Source organism: Neomonachus schauinslandi, chromosome 3 (assembly GCF_002201575.2).
Source record: "Neomonachus schauinslandi chromosome 3, ASM220157v2, whole genome shotgun sequence".
Taxonomy (NCBI): Eukaryota; Metazoa; Chordata; class Mammalia; order Carnivora; family Phocidae; genus Neomonachus; species Neomonachus schauinslandi.
In genome coordinates, this window is record NC_058405.1 from 138639249 (window position 1) to 138664339 (window position 25091).

General features: G+C 39.3%; 1 protein-coding gene across 1 annotated transcript in view; it reads right to left on the reverse strand.

Moving 5' to 3' along the window:
- Window positions 1-25091, reverse strand: part of PDE11A (phosphodiesterase 11A) — a 375594-nt gene that overhangs the window by 157287 nt on the left and 193216 nt on the right. Inside the window, exons 7-9 of the mRNA XM_021703017.1 lie at window positions 10595-10670; window positions 8115-8182; window positions 7279-7371 (exon numbers count right to left, since the gene is read on the reverse strand). Coding sequence (XP_021558692.1) covers window positions 7279-7371; window positions 8115-8182; window positions 10595-10670 — 237 coding nt within the window. The remainder of the gene's footprint in view (window positions 1-7278; window positions 7372-8114; window positions 8183-10594; window positions 10671-25091) is intronic.

Consider the following 25091-nt stretch of genomic DNA (forward strand, 5'->3'; position numbering starts at 1 on the left):
ATTGAAGAAGACACAAAAAGATGGAAAAATATTCCATGCTCATGGATTGGAAGGATAAACATTGTTAAAATGTCTATGCTACCCAGAGCAATCTATACCTTCAATGCTATCCCAATCAAAATCCCAATGACATTTTTCAAAGTGCTGGAGCAAACAATCCTAAAATTTGTATGGAATCAGAAAAGACCCCGAATTGCCAAGGAAATGTTGAAAAAGAAAAACAAAGCTGGGGGCATCACACTGCCCGATTTCAAGCTATATTACAAAGCTGTGATCACCAAGACAGCATGGTACTGGCACAAAAACAGACATATAGACCAATGGAACAGAATGGAGAACCCAGATATGGACCCTCCACTCTGTGGTCAAATAATCTTTGACAAAGCAGGAAAGAACATGCAATGGAAAAAAGATAGTCCCTTCAATAAATGGTGCTGGGAAAATTGGACAGCCACATGCAGAAGAATGAAACTCGACCATTCTCTAACACCATTCACAAAGATAAACTCAAAGTGGATGAAAGACCTCAATGTGAGACAGGAATCCATCCAAATCCTAGAGGAGAACATAGGCAGTAACCTCTTTGACATCGCCCACAGCAACTTCTTTCAAGATACATCTCCAAAAGCTAGTGAAACAAAAGCAAAAATGAACTTTTGGGACTTCATCAAGATAAAAAGCTTCTGCACAGCAAAGGAAACGGTCAACAAAATAAAGAGGCAACCCACAAAATGGGAGAAGATATTTGCAAATGACACTACAGATAAAGGACTGGTATCCATGACCTATAAAGAACTTCTCAAACTCAACACCCAAAAAACAAATAATCAAGTCAAAAAGTGGGTGGAAGATATGAAAAGACACTTCTCTGAAGAAGACAAATAAACGGCTAACAGACACATGAAAAAATGTTCATCATCATTAGCCATCAGGGAAATCCAAATCAAAACCACATTAAGATACCACCTTACAGCAGTTAGAATGGCAAAAATGGACAGGGAAAGAAACAACAGATGTTGGAGAGGTTGTGGAGAAAGGAGAACCCTCTTACACTGTCGGTGGGAATGTAAGTTGGTACAGCCACTTTGGAAAATAGTGTGGAGGTTCCTCAACAATTTAAAAATAGAGCTACTCTATGACCCAGCAATTGCACTCCTGGGTATTTACCCCAAAGACACAGATGTAGTGAAAAGAAGGGCCATATGCACCCCAATGTTCATAGCAGCAATGTCCACAATAGCCAAACTGTGGAAAGAGCCAAGATGCCCTTCAACAGATGAATGGATAAAGAAGATGTGGTCCATATATACAATGGAATATTACTCAGCCATCAGAAAGGATGAATATCCAACTTTTACATCAAGATGGATGAGACTGGAGGAGATTATGCTAAATGAAATAAGTCAAGCAGAGAAAGTCAATTATCATATGGTTTCACTTATTTGTGGAACAAGGAATAGCATGGAGGACATTAGAAGAAGGAAGGGAAAAATGGGGGGGCGGGAATTGGAGGGAGAGATGAACCATGAGAGGCTATGGACTCTGAGAAACAAACAGGGTTTTAGAGGGGAGGGGGGAGGGGGGATTGGTTAGCCCGGTGATGGGTATTAAGGAGGGCACGTACTGCATGGAGCACTGGGTGTTATAGGAAAACAATGGATCGTGGATCACCACATCAAAAACCAATGATGTATTGTATGGTGACTAACATAACATAATAAAATTAAAAAAAAAAAAAAAGAAGTAGCCTTCCCAGAGAATAGGGAAAATATTTACTTTCAGAGAATGCACCAAGGTGGTATTGTTATTAAAAATGCCTGGGGTGCTGTGGAGGGGATGCTTGGGTGGCTCAGTCAGTTAAGTGTCTCCCTTCGGCTCAGGTCATGATCTCAGGGTCTTGGAATTGAGCCCCGCATTTGGGCTCCCACTCAGTGGGGAGTCTACCTCTTCCTCTCCCTTTGCCCCTTCCCCTGCTCATGTGCTCTCTCTCTCTCAAATAAATAAAATCTTAAAAAATAAAAATGTCTGGGAGAAAGGATTCTTAAAAGACAAGAGAATGTTGTGTTGTCTCTCAAGAGTCTCCTGAACATGCCGGAAGAAATGTATTCACATTACCTCTCCAGGCCATGAAATATGCGTGCTCGCTTTCTGGGGAGGGAAAGGCTTCTAGGGTGGTTATTGTCACTGGGGGCTGTGGAATGGATTACTTCCCTTCATTCTTGTTGCCAGCTGAAAAAACACACTGCAAAAAGATTACATATATATAATATACATTTAATATATATTATATATATAATTCCTACGTATATATGAATATGAACATATATATACATATATATGAATGGGAAGGCTACATTTAGACAAAGATCTTCTTGTGCAAGATCAAGGAGAAAAAACTGAAGAGAATAAGTAAAAAATGAGACAACACAAGCAGAAGAAGAACCTGACCAGATCCAAGTAGGGAATCTTTCCTTAGCCACACCGAAAAAAGAGGAGAGGGTCATCCCAGGTCCTTGGGGATGAAGGACGGAGATGATAGAAGGATAGCAATGCATGTGGTTCTGTCCCCTCTGGCTTGTGTGTCCTCTCTCTCTCTCCTCTGTTATGTTACTGCTGTTATTATTATTAGTCATCATTATTATTTTACCTTAAAACATTTGCTGGATTATTTACATTCCTATAAAGTAGCTTAAATCCTTTACTGGAATAGGCTGGTTATAAATACAGACTTTTAATAGAAATATTCACATAAAATTATATTATTCATACCCATCTATAGTATTTATAAATACATAAATTAAAAAAATATATATATATTCATTCAAAAGTTAATGCATACATGTAGATTTCATTCCGGAGTTTGGGTTTAGTAGCTCTCAACAAATCATCTTTTGTCTTCATAAAGCCCTGAGATAAGAAATCCTTCCAGATATTCTTGCATATGGATTCCTGGGTGAGGAATGGATTCCTCCCCCCACCCCCCCATCATTAGAGATCAGAGTTTGGTATCTAGTGAGGTAGGAGTTGAGCAGAGCGGGGAGGGACGAACCAAGATGGCAACACCAGAGTTGTGACAGGGCAAGCACACAGAACATACAACCACACATACAAGCAACTTCTGAAAGGGTGAGACTGCCATGAGGCCCAGACTTGGGCTGGAAATTTGGGAGTGTCAGTAATAATTTTTGTGTGTAAGGATGGAAGGTATCTGAGTTACACAAACAAGAGGGTGTTCACTATGAACCCAAATGAGCACTTCACAGCTGAGGAGACTGTGGCTGTGGTAGCACTTTCTAGGTAACAGGAACTGTGGCTCCTTGGGGTCCGGTGGCAACTAGGCCATGGTGCCAGTGAGGGTGCTGCCTCTCATTGGTGAATGGCAGCTCGAGTTTAAACCTACGGATTCTACTCCCTTCTCAACGGGATGAAGATCCACCAGGGGGCGGTGAGGAGCCCGAATGTGGGTATATAGGAGCTGTTCTGTGCGAGAAGTATAAGATGACAGGATGAAATAGAGTTTGTGGGACTAGTGTATAGTGTGTCCTTTTCACAGTTGCAGAAACTAAAGTTTTTAAAGAAACTAAAGCTGGCTGAGGCAATTCTGTGGAGGTCGAAATTTGAAGATGGTGAAAGAGTCATGACATTTGCTGTTCAAAATTCCTGTCCTCTTTTCTTTCTTACAATCTATGGTGATTTCTCGGGAATAAACATATTACTGCAAGTAATAATGTGGCGATTATTGGTATTACTATAATTTTATTGATGGAGTTTTAAAATCTCATGTATCATCTCATTTAATTCTCACAACTGAGGTAGGTGACAGAGCTAGGATGTTCATGGTTCAATTAAGGGTAGAAAAGTTTTTGGTAAAGAAGTAATTTTATGTCTTTAAACCTTAAATCAAAGTGCTGCTGGTACGACTGTGTCACCTACTTATCCTCTCCCTTAGTTTTATCTTTCTACCAATATCTTGCTTGGTACACAGAATATTTTGAAGATTGCACATGTATTATATCATGCTGTTCTAGATGATGTCAGACATTATGTGATATTTTTTTCTGCCCTACTTAATAAGTATTTCACATATATAAAAAGAATCTTTGATAATAGTTACAGAAGTTGGGGAAAACAATAGGTCTTAGGTCAAAACAAGCTGGGATTCTGCAAATCAATCAGTATGATACAATACATTAATAAAAGAAAGGACAAGAACCATATGATCCTCTCAATAGACGCAGAAAAAGCATTTGACAAAGTACAGCATCCTTTCTTGATTAAAACTCCTCACAATGTAGGAATACAGGGAATATACCTCAGTATCATAAAAGCCATATACAAAAAGCCCACAGTGAATACCATTTTCAATGGGGAAAAACTGAGAGCTCTTCCCCAAGGTCAGGAACACGGCATGGATGTTCAGCCTCACCACTGCTGTTCAACATAGTACTAGAAGTCTTAGCCTCAGCAATCAGACGACAAAAAGAAATAAAGGCATCCGAATTGACAAAGAAGAAGTCAACCTCTCACTCTTTGCAGATGACATGCTACTCTATGTGGAAAACCCAAAAGACTCCTCCCCAAAATTGCTAGAACTCTTACAGGAATTCAGCAAAGTGACAGGATATAAAATCTGCACAGAAATCAGTTGCATTTCTATACACTAACAATGAGACAGAAGAAAGAGAAATTAAGGAATTGATTCCATTTACAATTTACCAAAAACCATAAGATGCCTAGGAATAAACCTAACCAAAGAGACAAAGGATCTGTACTCAGAAAACTAGAGAACACTCCTGAAAGAAATTGAGGAAGACACAAAGAAATGGAAAAACATTCCATGCTCCTGGATTGGAAGAATAAATATTTTTAAAATGTCAATGCTACCTAGAGCAATCTATACATTCAATGCAATCCCTATCAAAATACCATCAACCTTTTTCACAGAGCTGGAACAAATAATCCTAAAATTTGTGTGGAACCAAAAAAACCCCAAATAGCCAAAGGAATGTTGAAAAAGAACACCAAACCCGGTGGCATCACAATGCCAGACTTCAAGCTCTATTACAAAGCTGTAATCATCAAGACAGTATGGTACTGGCACAAAAACAGACACATAGATCAATGGAACAGAATAGAGAACCCAGAAATGGACCCTCAACTCTACGGTCAACTCATCTTTGACAAAGCAGGAAAGAATGTCCAATGGAAAAAAGAGTCTCTTTAACAAATGGTGTTGGGAAAACTGAACAGCCACATGCAGAAGAATGAAACTGGACCATTTCTTTACACTGTACACAAAAATAGACTCAAAATGGCTGAAAGACCTAAATGTGAGACAGGAATCCATCAAAATCCTAGAGGAGAACACAGACAGCAACCTCTGTGACCTCAGCCGCAGCAACTTCTTGCTAGACATGTCTCCAAAGACAAGGGACGCAAGGGCAAAAATGAACTATTGGGACTTCATCAAGATAAAAAGCTTTTTGCACAGCAAAGCAAACAGTTGACAAAACCAAAAGACAACTGACAGAATGGGAGAAGATATTTGCAAATGTCTTATCAGATAAAGGGCTAGTATCCAAAATCTATAAAGAACTTATCAAACTCAACACCCAAAGAACAAATAATCCAATCAAGAAATGGGCAGAAGACATGAACAGACCTTTCTCCAAAGAAAACATACGGATGGCCAACAGACACACGAAAAAACGTTCAACATCCCTCGGCATCAGGGAAATCCAAATCAAAACCACAATGAGATACCACCTCACACCAGTCAGAATGGCTAAAATTAACAAGTCAGGAAATGACAGATGTTGGCAAGGATGCGGAGAAAAGGGACCCTTCCTACACTGTTGGTGGGAATGCAAGCTGGAGCAGCCATTCTGGAAAACTGTGGAGATTCCTCAAAAAGTTGAAAAGAGAGCTACCGTACGACCCAGCAATTGCACTACTGGGTATTTACCCCAAAGATACAAATGTAGTGATCCGAAGGGGCACGTGCATCCCAATGTTTATGGCAGCAATGTCCACAATAGCCCAACTGTGGAAAGAACTGAGATGTCCATCGACAGATGAGTGGATAAAGAAGATGTGATATATATATCACATACACACACACACACACACACACACACACACAGGAATACTACTCAGCCATCAACAAAAATAAAATCTTGCCATTTGCAACAACGTGGTTGGAACCAGAGGGTATTATGCTAAGAGAAATAAGTCAATCAGAGAAAGACAAGTATCATATGATCTCACTCATATGTGGAATTTAAGAAACAAAACAGAGGATCATAGGGAAGAGAGGAAAAAATAAAACAAGATGAAATCAGAGAGGGAGACAAACCATAAGAGTCTTAATCATAGGAAACAAACTGAGGGTTGCTGGAGGGAAGGGAGGTGGGGGTATGGGGTAACTGGGGGATGGACATTAAGGAGGGCATGCGATGTAATGAGCAGTGGGCATTATATAAGACTGATGAGTCACTGACCTCTACCTCTGAAAGTATTAATATGTTATATGTTAATTAATTGAACTTAAATAATAAAAAATGCTATAGCTACTTGTAGCTAAAAAAAAATGATGGGTTTGGAGCAGAATACTTTTAAATCTTTAAGTTTCTGTTCTAATGTTGTAAGTAGAGTTTACCGTCTTAGTACTTTAAAAGAGCATTGTACCATTTGAGAAAAGAAACAAGCTGGGATCCAGGGAGAACTATTTTGGGACTTAGTCTGAGGGGAGATGCAGTTTAGGTCTGGGGAATAGGTCGGAGTTCTCGGTGGGAGGTGTACGTGTTTGTGGCGGGGGAGTTGGAGAATGACAGGAGCAGCTTCCCCCACCTGGGTCACATATCTTCACAGTGAAGGGTTCTTCTATGGTAAGAAAAGTTGTGACTTTCCAGACTACCTACACATATTCAAAATAAGTTCAAAATGCATTTAATTTTAAATAAATCCTAACAAATTGTTTTTGCATCATCACTTTTAATAAACCTAACACATAAAATCTATATCTAATTGTGCAACATATGGATGGTCTTCAAGGAATCTGTGAACTCCTCAAAATTGTATGCAAAATTGTGTGCATAGGTGCATTGTTCTAGAGAGGGTCTGTGGCTTTCATCAAATTCAAACACATGACTCTAAAATAATTAAAGCCCAATGAATAGGTAATTAAAAATTGAGAAATTAGTCCCATAACAAGGACCTTTCTTCTCTCATAAAATTAGGGCTTTTAAGCATATGATTTGGACATAAATACTGACTTACATCAAGAGCCACGGACTGCTTGGCCCAAGACTTCTTCACTTGATCATACATAATTGTGTTGTTGATGCCCAGGCCACAGAAGATGACAAAAGCCTAGGAAAGAGAAAGCCCACTAATTAAAAATTGCAATAACTCATTGGTATAATCTAATATGAAAGCAAGCAGTCATCAGAAATGGGTCTGAAAATATAATTTTATTGTACACAGAGGTAGGCCTTGGGGAAATATGCACATTAAAATTCTTAATTACTATTGTCATGTAACAACTTTATAGCTCCCACTGCACATGAGAAAAAATTATTAACATAATGTCATGGTGAAGAAATGACTATAAATTTAAAAACATACTTACAGTCTTACCAAATGTGTTCTTAATTTATTTAGGTCGCGGACTGGTTTTACTACTTCCATTCCATTAAACTAAAGCACCCTCTTTTAGTGGCTAGGCTATAAAATATTTTGGTGAGGAAACCAAGTGAGTGTACCCATGAGGTAAATGTTATTAAGAGGAAGAAAGACAGATCTAGAACCAGTTAGTAAAGAAGCTGTGAGGTATTCTCTCCTAGAGAAAAAATAATCATGGGGTTTTCATGTTGGCTACTTTGTTGGTGCAAAGTTTACAAGGATGCCTGTTCAAGGCCAACCCTTCCAGCTAGAGGACAGACTGGAATAAAGGGAAGCTTGAAAACACAAGAAAAGAGATGGCCGAACTTGCTGCAGAGCTGGCTGGCGGTCTCGTGACTGTAGACATACTCTTGACAGATTTTGGCAAGCTGCAACCAGGAGACTATTGGTGACTCAGCCCTAGCCTTTGGTTCACAAATTTATTTTCTTACCTCAAAAAGTCGTTGATCTGCATCATCAAAAGCTTTCCCGTCAAGTCTATTTAACACTTGAGCCACTCCTGTGGGAAGAGTTTGGTTGACGTGGTCATTTTTAGCACTGGCCACTGTATTACTATAATATAATAAAGCCCAGCTGACTCAATAACTCCCTTAGGTAACTTCAGACACTCAGTTTAATCCCTGGTCTTCCCACTGCCTGCTGTCGCCATGGGACAGATCTGAGGTACAGCGATACAGTCTGTCTTCGAGGCTGTGATATCCAAACCGGGTCTCAGTGAAGCCTGGAGTTCTACTGGGCATCAGTCTGATGTCTTGAAAATGGTTTTCAAGATGACTGTGCACAGTGACTCGGATATATCTGACAAATATACACACTCATATACACATATATGCAATTAGATATACCACTGAGTATTAATAACTGTGTGTATATACATATGTGTGTCTACATATATTTATGTAATTTTTTATGTTTTCAATCCCGTGGAACACAGTGCTTGAGCGAGGCAGGATGACATCATGATTAAGAACATGGGCTCTGGTGTCACACTGTCTCAGGTCACATTTCAACGCCACCATCAGCTGTTACCTTGAACAAGTTACCTAACTTTTTTAGCACTGAAAATCCTCATCTGTAAAATGGGGATTAAAATGTTCACTGTCTCAGAGGGTTATGAAGATGAAATGAGATAACGTTTGAATGTTTTAAAGCATATTGCTCCACATGGAGTGAACATTCAAGAAATGTGGGGGATTGTGGCGCAGTTAACCTTCAAAGCAAAGTTAGATCTGCTGCCCTCTACCGATGGGGTACACACACTTCTAACAAACTTAATTCCTATGTACTTCCTCTTTCCAAAGTTCATTTCCAGCATTGTACCAGATGTTTTGGGGCAAGACTCTCAAAACATACAACTCTAACCAGAAAAACTGAACAATCTTGAAAAACATTCTCCTGTGTCCCCATTTGGTACAAACAAAAAATAGCCATAATTCTAAAGCATACCTGTGTTTTTTAAAACACCTACATTCCCACTAGGGAAGTAAGTCATCATATGCTAGGAGACACATATAATGACGTATATAATGAAACACAAATCTTTAGCGTGTAATAGGCAAACTGCAGTCTTAATCTGGAAAGAATAACAGATGTTTACTGTTACGAATGAAAGCTAGGACCGTATTTGAGATTGCCATTGGACATCAACAGATAGCACAGAAACAGTGTTTCTTATGCACTTTCTCTTATCTCTAAACTTAAATATACTTAAAACTATACATGATGCAATTCAACACTTTGTACTAGGGGCTCGAATCCCCAACTCTTAGAACATTCTTTATGTTCATTAATGTACCAATATTTTTCTGCAAATTAAGCGAACTAATGAAAAAAATTGTTACAGTTCAAGTCTTGACAATATTTACAATATACTAAATCCTCTGATAAGTAGCAGTGTCCTACAGTTTAACAGACAATGTTGGAGGGAAGCAAAGAAAGGCAAATGCACTAGTTACCTTGTGTCTCTTGGAAAAAAACCCATGTTTTAATTATGTTTCAATAATTTTAACACCTCCACTCTTTATGACTTCTCTACTTTACCCACTGACTTCTTTCTTGGGCTTGATACTTTCCTGACAGAGGTTCTGAGGGGAGGGAAAGGAGCAAAGGAGGGAGAAAAAACTTGGAAGCTGCTTTGGCCCACAGTTCTGTTATTCTGGGTCAAGTATAACCTATTTCAGAATCATCCAGACAGAAAGATACATGCTCTGTATATGTCTAATAATGCATGTTCTTTTTCCTTTGCATGTACTCCATGTGTAAAAGCATAGATGGAAAATACAGACGTAGTGGGAAAATCTGTTTAGGAGTTAGGAGGCCTGACTTGTAATCCCGATCCTGCTACTAACATTCTGTGACTTTATTCTGGTCTTTGTGTGATTCCGCCATCCCACCTCAATTTCCCCAAGGTAAGATAGGAGAGCTGTATTAGTTGATTTCTGAGATCCCCTCCAACTTCAGAATTATTGGTCTTTGGTTAAAAGAATAAATCTTTGTTCATTGTTCCGGTTAATGTCAATTCATCAGGAGTCTGCACTTACGAAATTACACGAAAGAATGAAACATAGGTCGATGAGTCCTGGACATAAAGAGGGGAGCAGGTATCACTTCTTGGCCTTTTTGCTAAGATCAAGTGTAAAAAAGATATGGTGTATTTTAAAGTAAATTTGTCTTTCTTTATACAAGAAGGTTGCACTGGGGCACCTGGGTGGCACAGTCGGTTAAGCATCCAACTCTTGGTTTCGGCTCAGGTCGTGATCTCAGGGCCATGAGACTGAGCCTTCCATCGGCCCCACGCTCAGCATGGAGTCTGTGTAAGTTTCTCTCTCCCTCTGCCCCTCACCCGCCCCCCCCAAATGAAAAAAAAATGAAAAAAGAAAAAGAACTTTAAACTATTTAGGTAATACCTTACCAATTATTTGGTGGTTGCTATTCCAAATAGGGACGCAGAGAACAGATCTTATATGAAACCCTGATATCTGGTCAGCCTAGGATATGAGAAAGTAATTAATTAAAATTAAACATTATTTACCCATTTCTGACTTACAGCTTACCACTCTTCATAACAGACATTTAAAAATAGCTTTTAAAAAGACACATTATAATCTCTTTTTAAATGCAGACACTCACCTGCCTCTTTTAATTTAAAGCATCACAATAGATATCCTAAGGAGATCAAGCCCCAACCAAATATGAATCAACCAAAAGCCCCCACACCAATGCTACCTCCCCCAATCCCTGTAGCCACGGAGAGCTGGATGTAAAACTCTTGATCATGATCATACCACCAGACAAAAATTCTAGCAACAGTTTCTGTTCTGAGTATTTAAAATATTTTAATTAAACTAGTGGTCAATATTTCTCTTTGGGCACATCTGTTAGTAAAAATGTTTTGAGCTTATAATGCTGCCATATGCATGTATACTTTTAATACTCTTTCTATATATATATATACACATATATATATTTATACATATATATATATTTTAATTTTATTATGTTATGTTAGTCACCATACAATACATTATTAGTTTTTGATGTGGTGATCCACGATCCATTGCCTTCCTATAACACCCAGTGCTCCATGCAATACATGCCCTCCTTCATACCCATCACCGGGCTAACCAATCCCCCCTCCCCCCTCCCCTCTAAAACCCTGTTGTTTCTCAGGTCCATAGTCTCTCATGGTTCATCTCTCCCTCAGATTTCCTCCCCCTTCATTTTTCCCTTCCTTCTCCTAATGTCCTCCATGCTATTCCTTATGTTCCACAAATAAGTGAAACCATATGATAATTGACTTTCTCTGCTTGACTTATTTCACTTAGCATAATCTCCTCCAGTCCCATCCATGTTGATGTAAAAGTTGGGTATTCATCCTTTCTGATGGCTGAGTAATATTCCATTGTATATAAGGACCACATCTTTTTCCATTCATCTGTTGAAGGGCATCTCGGCTCTTTCCACAATTTGGCTATTGCAGACATTGCTGCTATGAACATTGGGGTGCATATGGCCCTTCTTTTCACTACATCTGTGTCTTTGGGGTAAATACCCAGTAGTGCAATTGCTGGGTCATAGGGTAGCTCTATTTTTAAATTTTTGAGGAACCTCCACACTGTTTTCCAAAGTGGCTGTACCAACTTGCATTCCCACCAACAAATGTTGGAGAGGTTGTGGAGAAAGGGGAACCCTCTTACATATATTTTTTTTTAAGAGAGAGAGATTGAGCACACCTGAGTGGGGGTAGGAGGGTGGGGAGAGAGAGAGAGAATCTTAAGCAGGCTCCATGCCCATTGGGGCTCGATCTCACGACCCTGAGATCATGACCTGAGCCAAAATCAAGAGTCAGACGCTTAACCGAATGAGCCACCTAGGTGCCCCAATACATGACATCACTAATTTACTATATATATTATAAAATCATATACAAAAAATTGAAGTTGCAAAAATATGATAAATGTAGAGGTTCAGAGATCTTCTTTCTATACTCTAGCAGACTGTCAGATGATATATTTAAAATAGGAAGATATAATTACTAGATCAAAAACCATCATTCAGTAATAAGCTCCACTTAATATTAAAACCAATGGTCCATATCTAACTGTTAGGTAAGAGCTACTAAAGACTGATAGGGTGTTGGTGAGTTCATATGACCTTGATATCTCGTGAGAAAGGTCAACCTGTCATCCCAATACTATAGGGAAAAAAAAAAAGACAGCAAGGTTTTAGATCATGGTTATTGAGGAAATAAAGGTACTCTTTTTCTACAATGTTCATTGTAGAAATTAAGTGCTACATATTTTAAACATTTGAAATTGGAAGTTCATTTACACACCTAAATTTTATGTTTAGATTGTTTTGGTTTTTCTCTGAGAAATTAATTTTCCAGATATCTTCTATTCTTGATACCAGCATGTTCATTTCTTTTTTTAAAGTATTTGTTTGGTTTTGCTCAAGAAATCTTTCCCTACTCCTAGCTCATGAAGATATTCTCCAATTCTTTTCCTAGAATCTTTGTTGTTTTAGCTTTCACGTTTAGATTTGCAATCAAACTGAAAGTGATTTTCGAGAATAGTGTGAGCTAAGAGTCAAGACTCTTCTAACATATATTTATTTACCATCTCCTATGCACCAGACACATGGCTGGGTTTGGAGGATATAAAAATGAATTTAAACAATTGTGTGAAGAGCTCACAGTGTAGTAAAAATAGAAATAGTTAAGATAAAATAAGTGTCCAAGTAAAGCAATTTCAAAATACTATAGAAAAGCCAGCAACCCTTTTTAGAGAAATTAAGAGTAGCTTTAGATCCTTATAAGTGGGTCTTCAAGGACAGTGATGGCGCTGATGATGCTGAGCTAATGTTTCCTGGATGTTCAGTTCCTGTCAGGCACTGGGTTCAGCACCTTCACATGCATTATCTCATATACTTATTAAAACAACCCTGCAGGTAGGTCCTGTTCACTTCCTCCCTCTCAGATAAGACTCAGAGAGATTAACTGCCTTGAAAGTGGAGAGACTGGTTCAAAGGAAGTCAGGCAATAACAAACACATCCATCAAAGTTATCTCCCGAAAGAAACAGAGTGGTTTTCTTTCTTTCCCTCCAGCTGAAGTCTGACTCAACAGCAATGCTAGTGAGCAGGAAGAGGAGGAGGTGGATTGGACAGTGGTCTGGGAGGCATCAGCTACAGACTGGGGCTAGCCGCAGCAGCGCTAGAATGTCTGGGTCTGTTTTGTTCTGCTGAGGGTCATACCCAGTGGTCGGTAGTCCCAAGCCAGCACGGAGCAGGAGGTACGGTTGCCTCTGCCAACTCGGGGACAGCCGTAGCCCCACGCTAACCTCTCCTAGGAGATCTGCAGCAGCTGAGGCACGAGGTCGCAGTGCAAGAAGACAAGGACATGCAGTGAGTGAAAGAAACAAGGAGAGACAGCTTGAGAGGCTGGTGGTGAGGAAAAACAAACCTTAAGCTGTTTATCAGTGAAATAAGAGAGAATTTTGTTTACCAAAAATTATTATAGTTCCCCCAAAGAATTTTCTATTCTGGGGAGGTTCTCCCATCCCTGCCAAGGATAACATGGAAATTTCTGGGTTGAGGAAGAGTGGCTGGAGTTCCCTGATGTGGGGAACGCAGGAAGTCTGAGCGAAATGATTCCGAGTTCAAGTTCCAATTGGGAAGGTGGTGGAGAGAAGGAGGAGCTGATTGCACTCACCTCGGAGTCAGCCTCTGGTTTGGACTAAGTGAGTAAAATCATCAAGGAAGAACTTGTGCAAGGAAAAGACGAAAAGGATGAAAACTGAACCTGAGGGGACATGGTATTTTGGGCAAAATGAAGAAGGTGGGGTCAGTGCCGGGGACGAAAAAGAACTCCAAAGCTCGTAACCTCAAGGCTTTGTAGCATTTCTATTGTGTGAATACACTGCTACAACCTTTCCAGAAACAGATTTATTGATGTGTATCCAGAGTCTAAAAAGTATAAATACCCTTTGACCCATCAATTCCTGTGTCTAGAAATTTATTCTATGGTAGTTATTATAGCTGTACACAAAAGTTTACATATAAAGATGTAAACCATAGGATTACTAATGATAATGCTATTTTAGAAATAACCTGAATACTCAACTGGAGGGATTTGGTTAAGTAAAGCATAGCACAACTATACAATGGAATATTATCCATCTAATTTAAATCATGCTATAGAAGAATATTTGTTAAACGTGGAAAATTTTAATATATTAAGTGATGACTGTGGGTGTCTGTAGGTATAAAAACACTTATCATATACATTGGAAAATCCTGGAAATACAACCACAATAGTCCCCTCTGAATTGTTTGCCTATGGGAGTTTCTGTTTCTTTACTTTTTAAATAGACTTTACTTTTTTAGAACAGTTTCAAGTTCACAGCAAAATGAGTGCAAGTACAGAGAGTTCCCATCCCTTGCCCCACAGATGCACCTCAGCCTCCCCCCCTATCAGCATCACTCACCATCATGGTACATTTGTTACAACTGATGAACCCACACTGATACATCATTATCATCCAAAGTCCCCAGTTTACATTAGGGTTCGCTCTTGATGCTGTACATTTCACAGGTTTTGACAACTGCATAATGACCTTTATCCACCATTATGGTATCATACAGAATAGTTTCACTGACCCTCAAATCCTCTCTGTTCCACCCGTTCATTCCTCCATCCCTGCTCAGCTCTGGCCACCACTTTTGTCCCCACCACCACCCCCTGCTTGACTGAGGTAGAACTGACAAAATTATAGCATGGTTAATGTGTACATCATGGTGATTTGATACATGTATACATTGTGAAAGAATTCTGCCTATGGGAGTTTTTAAATTACTGTTTCTGCTTTCTAAATTTTGGATAATGAATTACTTGTAGACATGGGGTAAAGTTATTTTCTAAATAGAACTAAAGTGGAACAATAGTGTCAAATTTTGCAGAATAGTGAAATAAGATAAGCACCAAAAATGGGTTATTGAATTTAGCAGCACAGAAGGATAACTGAAGACAAAGGCAAGGCAAGAAGGGATGGGATGAGAAACAGAAGTCAAGTGGTTAGTTCTGGAGGAGAGGAAGACCACACTGAGAGAGCGGAGCTGCATTGACCCAATGCTGGAGGCTTGCGTGGGCTGAGCACAAGAGGAGAGGAGGGGCCAAAGAGAATGCTGAGAATGTCTTTTTATCATTCCCACTGCAGATGAGGGAAGGAAGTGAAAGTGGCACTAACTGGCGATGAGAATAGGGAAGAGAGAGTGGTAGTGATCAGCATGCTTGATGAGCCCAGCACGATGGGGCATGGGGAGTAAGAGGGACAGCAGAGTATGATGAGAGTGAATTTTTTGATTTTAAGATCATTAAGGCAATCCCCTACCCCCCCCCCTGCCCCATGACTTGTCTATCTGTGACAATGCTGTTGTTTCTGGAAAGTTAAACAAATCCAAGTTAGTTAATATGACCGTATGAAACATCAAGGGCTGGGAGCATATATCAGGGGTGAAGGAGAAGAGATGAAGCCCATCAGTGGAAGCGCAAGACACCTGAAGAATGAGTCCCAAACAGGGATGAACAGGAATAACAAAGTAGGGAGGAAAGAATCATCTCTGTTCATCACATAACCCCAAGTCTTCAGATCATATCAGTCAATGGAGCTCAAAAATATCTCCGGTCTCTTGACCCCGACCAAGTCACTAAAACTCTCTCTGTCTCAATTTTGTTATTGACATTTGTCTCATGTGCACCAGAATGTTAACACTGGCTGTCTTCAGATTTTAGCATTATAGCCAAGTCTCATCTTTTTCCCTTTGTGTTTTTTCTTATTTTCCAAGTTGTTTTGTAAGAATATGTGTGAAAGGGTTTCAAAATTTGTAAGGTGTTTTGCAAATGTAAATATTACTAATATTGAGAAGAATACCTGCCCCCAAATATCTGCCCCACTGCTCCACAGGGTTCCTGCTCGATCATTCTCAGTTGAAAACTCACATTGTTAGAGTCCCAAATGTTAGACCACGTGAGACCAAGCAGCCTTTCTAGAAGGCTACAGTTAAAATAAACATATTATCGGGGAGTGCCTACTTCTTTCTAATTAAAGATGTGTATACCTAAAAATGTTGTCTAGTGTCTGTCTTCATTGGGCCTTCCCGGTAAACGGTTCTACTTGGAGCCATCAAAATACACTTGTCATATTTTCCAGCCTCTCAAAGATGGTCAGTGGAAATGTTAAGTGAATTGGTGGTACTATAACACTATTCTTTATATTCAAGGTGTTTCCCTTTCCCTACAAAGATACGTACAATTTTAGTAATTATTTATTTATATATTTGTTTATTTTAAAAGTATTTTATTTATTTATTTTAGAGAGAGAGAGCAAATGAGAGAAAGAGAGAGAGTGTATGAGCAGGGGGACAGGTGGGGGCAAAGGGAGAGGGAGAAGCAGAGTATGAGCGCGGAGCCTGACAAGGGGCTCCATCCCAGGACCCAGGGTCATGACTCAAGCCAAAGGCAGATGCTTAACCAACTGAGCCACCCAGACGCCCCAGCAATAATTTAAAACAATACTTTATCTCCCAAATGTCAATCACCAGAGAGAAATTCTGGTACTAGGACAAGCTGAGGGTGGAGATGTTCTGACATCAGTCCCTTGGTTTTTCTGAAACAGTAGAGAGGCAGTTTCTTTTTGCCTATCTTACCTACACATAGGATCAGTCTTAATGGCTTCTGGAACATACCTACCAATGATTCCTTAAATTTCTGACAAAAGTATTCCTAGAAAAATAACTGACCTTTGGGCCAAGAACTGAAGTATCTTCCTCACCACCTACGCAGCAAAGTCTGTTCCACTCTTAGAACCATGGGACCCCTTTCTGTCTTCACTCCTCACAGCTACCCCATTCTATACCTTATTCAAGTCTTATTAATCCTCCTAACCTTCCTCACCTTCCTGGTCATCTGGAATTGTTATATGCACTGTCCAGTCTTCAAACCCTACTCCCTGGAAGGTGTCTCAAACTGGCTTACACTAAGTATCAGTGACTGAGAGATTACTGGTAAGCAAATGCTTTTCCGCAGATTCACGGAGCTCTATCTCTTAATGGTTTCAATTTTGCACATTTCCTTTGTAACGGCAGCATAGCTGATAGACCAGAAGACATTATAGGAAATAGATAATGAATTGTCCTGCTGGGTTAGCACTCAGCATCCCAGACTACGGGAGTGCTTGGCTATGAGGCTCTGACAGGCGAAATGGGCTTTAATGCTCTAAGTCAAAGGATTTAGAGCCTGGAGCCCCCATTAACGTTAAGTGTTACATGACAAGGGCAAGAACTATTGAGTTGTCTTCAACAGGCTTTAGTAATAAAAAAAAAAATCAGAGAAAGAATTTCAGATGGAAGAACTGCATGGGATTGAAGCGTGATGGATTTAGGGTCACGACACCTTATATTTAACTGTGTAACTCTGGGCATCAGCCACCCATGGCAGAGGGGATCTGGGTACTGATGGGTTTCCCACTGCTCCTAAATTTGTAACAAATACATACACCACCAAACCATCCGTGCATAAGGCCTGCCCTACTTTTTAGTTATTTTCTGCCATCCCTCCCACCTTCCCTATTTAAATGTTGGGTCCAATTGTTCATTCCTGCTGCAGACAGAGGACAAACTCTGCACATAATGGCTCTGAAAATTCTCTCCATAACTATACAAATGGGGGGAAATACTAAATTAAGCAACAGAATATTATACCTTATAATGACTAAATAATGCCTTGTTGTGCATTAGTGTGTTTGTTTTAAGGTATTCTTTTGAATCTAGTATGAAAAGAAGGGCAGAAAGCTTCACAGATAAGGCACTAGAGTGCAACTAATTATTGGGAGTTGAATTCATAAGCACAATTCCAGCTAAAAGCAAGACCAGAATAACTGTTTCAGGATGACTGTATTTGTAAATAGAGTATGCACACCAAGGAATCACCTAATACAGCAGTAGCTCATCTGCAAAGACACTTTATGTACAAGCTGTGGGGACAGTCTCAGGCAAAGAAAGATCTTAGGATAAAATCCATGCAGCAGTCTATGCTGGCTAGGGCTATAGAAAATAACCATCTGAATTCCCCAAATATACGGCAAAGCAAGTTAATGTACTTAGATCTTGCGTTATTTCAGTTCTGGTTCTGAGTAATAATTTATAGCTTTTAGAGGGCTCACAATAGCCTGGCAAAATATAATTTCACATAAGATATAAAGGATCTAAAATTTTAAAATATCTGTATAATTTTGCCTGATTATGAAAATAATACAAATACTTGTGAAATTTTTAAGTAAAAATAAAATCAAAATCTCTGATCTTTCCATCTCTAGACATGGCAACTATTAACAACTTAGTGTAAGTTCTTCCTATCTTTTCCTACAAATATATAATATGCTCATGCATCAATTTATGATATATTCAACAATATATACGTTCATAAATAACACAGATAAAATATCCAACAATGTTGAACAATAATGACTATTAAGTACTAAACATTGTTCCAGTTGGGGAGAATCATGAGCAAAACAGACAAAATCCTCACCTTCGTTGAGCTTACATTCTAGTGAGAGAAGACAGATGGCAAAAAAATTTTAAAAAATACAGAAATAGATTACATGTTAGAAGGTCTTAGGAATTACAGAGAAAAAAATAAAGCAAGATAAAGGGGATTTAATATCAAGGTTGTCAGGCCTTATTATCAGGTAACATTTGAAAGATGACTTTAAAGAAGTAAGGATTTGAACCACACAGATACAGGGGGAAAAGTATTTTAGCTGAGGGAATAGCCAGTGGAAAGGCCCTGAGGTAGGTGTGTGAGCAGTATATTCTAGGAAAAACAGAAAGTCCAGTGTGGCTGGAAATGTAGGAGTCAGGACTGGGGCCAGATGATGAGGTGCCAGATTGTGTAGGATATTGGAAACCTCTGAAAGAATTGTGAGTTTGGCTTTTACTCTAGTGATGACATAAGGAGACTTTGAAGAGTTTGTGAGCAGAGTTGTGATATGATATGATTAAAATTCAAAACCATCTGGCTATAGAGCATAGAGGGGGAGAGATAAAGAGGCTATGGCCATGAAACAGTCCAGAGATGAGGGTGACTTAGACCTGGGTAGTAGCAGTTGAGTGGTGAAGAGTGATCAGGTTCTGGATAAATTTTGCAGGTAGAGCCAACTAGACTTCCTGATGAGTTAGATGTGTAACATGAGAGCATGATGCCTATAAAATTTTTGTCATAAGCATCAGGAAGGATTGAGTTGCCTTAATAGAGAGAGGGAAACAGATAGAGGAGTAGGCTTGGGAGAAAAAGGATTGTCAGCTCTGTTTTGGACATGTTAGGTTTGAGGGGTCTATTAGAAAAATATGTGTATATATATACATTTATCATTCTATACATACTTATATACTTTATTCTATACATACTTCTTTGTGGCTTTTTTTCTTATAGACATTTTTCCATAGCAGGACATATGGAAGGGATATTTTTTGTGGTCATTTTTATAGTGTGGTAGGCAGAATTCTAAAGATGGCCTCTAAGATTCCCACCTGCTACCCTCTACTTTGTACAAGTCTGGTAGAATCCTCTCCCCTTGAGTGTGGGCAGGACTTGTAAATATGACAGGATCATCACTTCCTTGATTAGGTTATGTTATGTGGCAGAGGTGATGGGATAGCCACTCTTGTGATTATGTAAGTCACTCCTGACATCATGTAAGCCTCTGTCACAGCCAACTGGGTGAGATTCTCCTGTTGGCTTTGAGCAAGTGAGCTGCCATGTTGTGAGAGGACCATATGGCTAGTACCTAAGGGCAATCTCTAAAAGCTGAGAGAGACCTTTCAGTAGCAGCCATTAAGAAAAGGGGAAGCTCAGTCTACAACTGCAAGGAACTCAATTCTGCCATCACCCGAATAAGCTTTGAAAAGTGCCAAAATCCACATGAGAATGCCACCTGGCCAACACCTTGATTTTAGCCTGTGTGACACTGGAGTGGAGAACCCAGCTATGCCACGCCCAGATTTCTGACCCACAGAAACTGTGAGATAAGAAATGAGTGTTTGTCTTAAGCTGCTGAATTTGTGGTGTCTTGTTAGGCCGCGATAGAAAATTAATACACATGGTGTTCTGTCAGTGTCTTCAGGAGCCGAGGATGGGCATCCTCTTCCCAAGGAGCAAATGGTGGGTAAAACTACAAAACCTACCACCTACATGATAACCTGTGAACACGAGTGTTTCTTGAGCCACTATAAATAAATATAATCAGGTATATCTTTTCTGTCTTCCATCCTTTTCATGGGGGATGTAATAGAGCCTTGTAACAGAATAAACATAGAGCGATCTTCATAAGGTTGCAGAATTTAAAGCTCAGAAATTTAGTTCTGGCTCTGCGAGTATCTTATATAACCATTCTGTCATAATTTTCCACCCATAAACCAAGGAGTTTTGGCCTTAAAACCATGCAGGCGATCAAGCCCAGCAGGTGCCGCTCCTCAGAGTCAACTCAAACAGGCAGACAGAAGGCAAGTAATCACAGTAGCTGCCCTCTAAGTTGCTCTGCTCCCCACAAGGAGGGACCTCCATTAAATATTTAATACAATCACAAAGAGAATACACAGCAGGTAGACAACTATGATTATCTGCCCCATAGCCTTCACAGCAAGTTCTTGGCAGCACCTGGGATGGGCTTCATATCACATGAAACACATCCCTTTGTAGTTTCTATTAAAAGGAAGACCAACAGTTTCAAAATAAGGATCATTCTCTTGCTGCATATCTTTGGGCAGAGTTTGTGAAGACTTCCCAGAAGTTATAAGGTAGAAAAGACACTGCAATTGGAAATCTAGTTTCCACTTAAGCTGTACAGTTAAGGCAAAGCTTGGCAGAGTAAATTCTCTCTTATTAACAGAAAATAGCCATTGGCATCATGAATCCCCAAATTGACAAACTTCCCGTGTTAGTCTAAACTGGAGAAGAAACTACCAAATGCACATGAGAAGACGTTTGGGGGTTGGCCCCCAGTTAGCGATCTGAAGACTCCACAAGATGGTTCACTGGGAAAGTCATTCATCGGTGGCTGCTGGACAATTTCATTCATGGAAGAGGGAACATCTCTCTGTGCAGTGCCCATGATCAGGGGCATCCAATTAGGCTCAACAGGAGCAAAAACTAAACTCCTATTGTGTTAAGCCATGGAGATTTTGGAGTTTATCTATTGCCTTAACTGATACTGTGGTTTGAATGTAGGCAACGGGGCTGTGTTTGAAATATACCAGAGTAATTGGTTTTTCAGCTATATGTTTTAAAGATTGGTGGATTGTTTGGGTCTGGACAGTGTGGCTGGCTCCTGAAATTTGATCATCCTTAATGTGCCTTGGTAATCTGGCCCCTGGATGTCTGGCCATTCTTGTTAAAAGCCAAGTCTGCATATTGCTGGCTCCTTGAGGAGAGGATATGGTGACCATCTCTATGGTAGCCGAAGGCCACAGGACATGCATCCCGCCTTCACCACCTCTGTAACTAACATCTCTGAGAAGACAAAGAGAGACCTGGCTGACTTGAAGACCTACAGGTTATCAGATTAGTGTCACCATCTCCTCTTTACTGTAAGAAACAATCACCCTTAACTCCCTTCTTTGGCTAGAGACTTTCCTCTTCCTTCCCCACTGTGTCTGAGGATAAAGAGACTTGAAGTTGGCTTGTCTATAACCAAGGTCTGCTGGTCTGCAGCTCTGTGTAATGGCCCCTCATTTTAGAGAAAAGGACCTGCTTCTGCCAACTTGCCCCTACCCCAAAAGAAGAAACTTAATCCTTAATCAGATAAATATCTTCACTGACATTTATATAGAACTGCATCATTTACAAAATATTTATATAGCATTTTACATGTTACAATATATATGCAAGTAGTATGCCCAAGATGACTCAGCAGGTGAGTGGAGCAGACTGGACAAAGAGGTAGGTCTACTGGCCAACATTCATGTGCCTTTGTGGATAGAGGAAAGATGGAGTGGTGATTCCATTGCCCAGGCAGCCCCTTAGCAGCTGGTCCCTATAGGAGACCAGTCAGAGAATTGAATTAGGAATCAGAAAGTCCAGTCTGTTCTGTGTCCTATCTCAAGGAAGCTGTGTGGCCTTAGGCAAGTCACTTCAGCTCTCTGAGTCTGTTTCCTCATCTGTAAATTAAAGAAATCTCTAGTATTCCTATTAACTCAAAGTTGACACATCTACAGTATAAAACCCCAGAAGAAGACCAATCCATTTTTGGGGGTTTTATCCCAGGACACTACATTGTCTGATGAATTGGGGTCCTTCTTCATGTTCAGTAAAGAGAATTCAAGTTGTCAGAATTAGCCATTGAACCATTGAGAAATTTAGGATAGATACCAGTGTTCAGGAAAATATATTTTTGGCAAATTTAAGTTCATTATATAGACTTAGGTTGAGAAAATCTGTAAGAAAAATAGGAAATGCTTTGAAAGGGATTACCCATGCTACCACTCTGCAAATTATCATTCTTATTAACCAGCTTCAAACTATTCAGGGAAGTCAATGAGTGTCGTGAACCAAAAAGCAAGCACCTTTTCCAGTGGAGAAAACTCTGGGAGCTACTCCATTAATCCTGGATTAAAAAATTATTTCCTTATTTTCTATCAGTAATAAATAACTACTCAATTATAATTACCGATAAAAATTATGGATCCATAGCAGACCAAGAGGAGAGGACTCAAACCTTTGCAGGAAGACAACACAGTTATAAAAGTTACCCTCTACCTCCAGGATGATTCCAGAATTACTTTTGGTGCAAGAACAAAGCAATTTCATTTTGTTATGACATTTTGTTTATATTGAGGAAAATTTTTAAACCATTAATAAAAAATATTATCTGAAATGGTTGTCTTTATCTTATGATCTACACCATCTTACATCAGGCTTCACGGGGAGAAGGTTGGAGCCTTTTAGACTCTTGGCATTGTGGCTTAGTCTGGAGTCTCATTCATTATTAACATAAACAGTTGACAAAATGCCCTGAGGCAAAATATACTTGAGAAGGGAGGAAGCCTAAGCAGATAAATAATTTTGCTTTTCCTAGCAATACACACACACACTATAACATACACACACATTCATAGAACATATCTACTGAATGCCTGCATTTAGGAAAAATTCTCTCACTCACCTCCATCTACATTGCTTAATTCCTTACCAGTTTTTTCCCTTAGCATGAGAAGGGAAACATAAAATAACTTTAAATTCCAATACCATGCAAAGACACCCATGTAAACATCACATATAATGCATCTTCAGATTTGCATTTGAAATCTAGTATTAGGTATGTGACAGATTGAAAGCATTTTAGGTGGAAGACCAAGAAATAATGTTGGTCTAAGTACATGCTTTATTTTATCAGAGGGAAGAAAGTAATTTCAGGAAATAGTCACTGCTTAACCTACCACAGTTTACTGTCTTCAGGCATCGTTGCTTCTAACTACTGGATAAAAGCATGAAATTTTTATGACCAATCCCACAGAAGTAACTGCTGCATTTTTGCTCAGGAGTCCACACTGTTCTTTTTATAGATCAGTGGAGCAGCCTGCTTTATTGGAATGGACTATAAGCACAGAGAACAATGTAAAATGGCTGTATCATTAATCAGGAAGAGATGTGGTAAGAGTCTGCAGACATAAGGATATGGTATATCCAAAATCACTAAATTGTATGAGCAGAAGTATTCTTGAGATATTAATTGTGCTTGCTACATGTGCTGTTTCCCATAAGAAAAAAAAAAGACCAATGACTGGACAAGAATTTTTCCTTCCCTGATGAAGGCAATGTACAGACCCCAGAAAAACTCTTGCACGTGTACACTTAGAGACATGTTCAAGAGTGTCCTTAGCAGCTATGTACGTAATAACCAAACATGGAACCCAAATGTCCATCAACACCATAGTGGGTAAATAAAGCAAGGCTTATTCATATAGTGGAATACTTGGCAGCAGTGAAAATAAATGAATGAACTGCAAACTCACATGACTCAGGAACATATGTTGAATGAAAAAGCAAGCCACAGAAGAATACATACAGTATAATATAATGTATATAAATTTCAGAGACATGTAGGATATAATGATATATTTGGCATGGATTCAGACATATGCAATGAAACTATACAGAAAGGCAAAAGAATGTTAAGGTCATATTAGGATAGGGTTACCTCTGCAGGGAAAGCAAAGGGGGAAAGGATTAGGGAAGATCTGTACAAGGATTCACAAGTAATAATCATGTTCTTTTCTTAAACTGGGTAGTGGGTGTTCACTGCCTCATGTTTCGTTATACCTTTACATATGGCTAATTAACCAACTTTTTAAAATGGTGTAATTTGTTGGTTCTTTCCTTTCCCCAGAATTTGACTTCATGATCCAAAGCTAAGAGCAGAATAACAGTAATCCATACCAAACATAGCGCTAAAATTTGGGATAGGAATCAACCATGACCCCTTGACATCTGATCTAACATGATGACCTGGTAACAAGGAATTGGCAACGAATGATTTTTCTGCAGAGCAAGGCGTTCAGTTTGTTCAGCTATTACTGATGTCAGTAATAGGATACTGAAAGCATTCCTTCATAAAACGGTGTTTAGATATCTGTTCTTCAGTATTCTCTCTCTAAAAGCAAGGAAGAAAGAAACAAGGCAAAACACAAAACTTTGTCAAATCAGTCCTAACCCAATCATAATGCTAAAGTATACAAATATTGACCTCTATAAATAATTTCTTCTCTGCCAATCACAGAACCAAGGTGGTGGTATTTTCCCGCAAAGGAGGACAACTAAATAAGCTTTAGACTGTGTACTTTCCCAAGAAAGGGAAG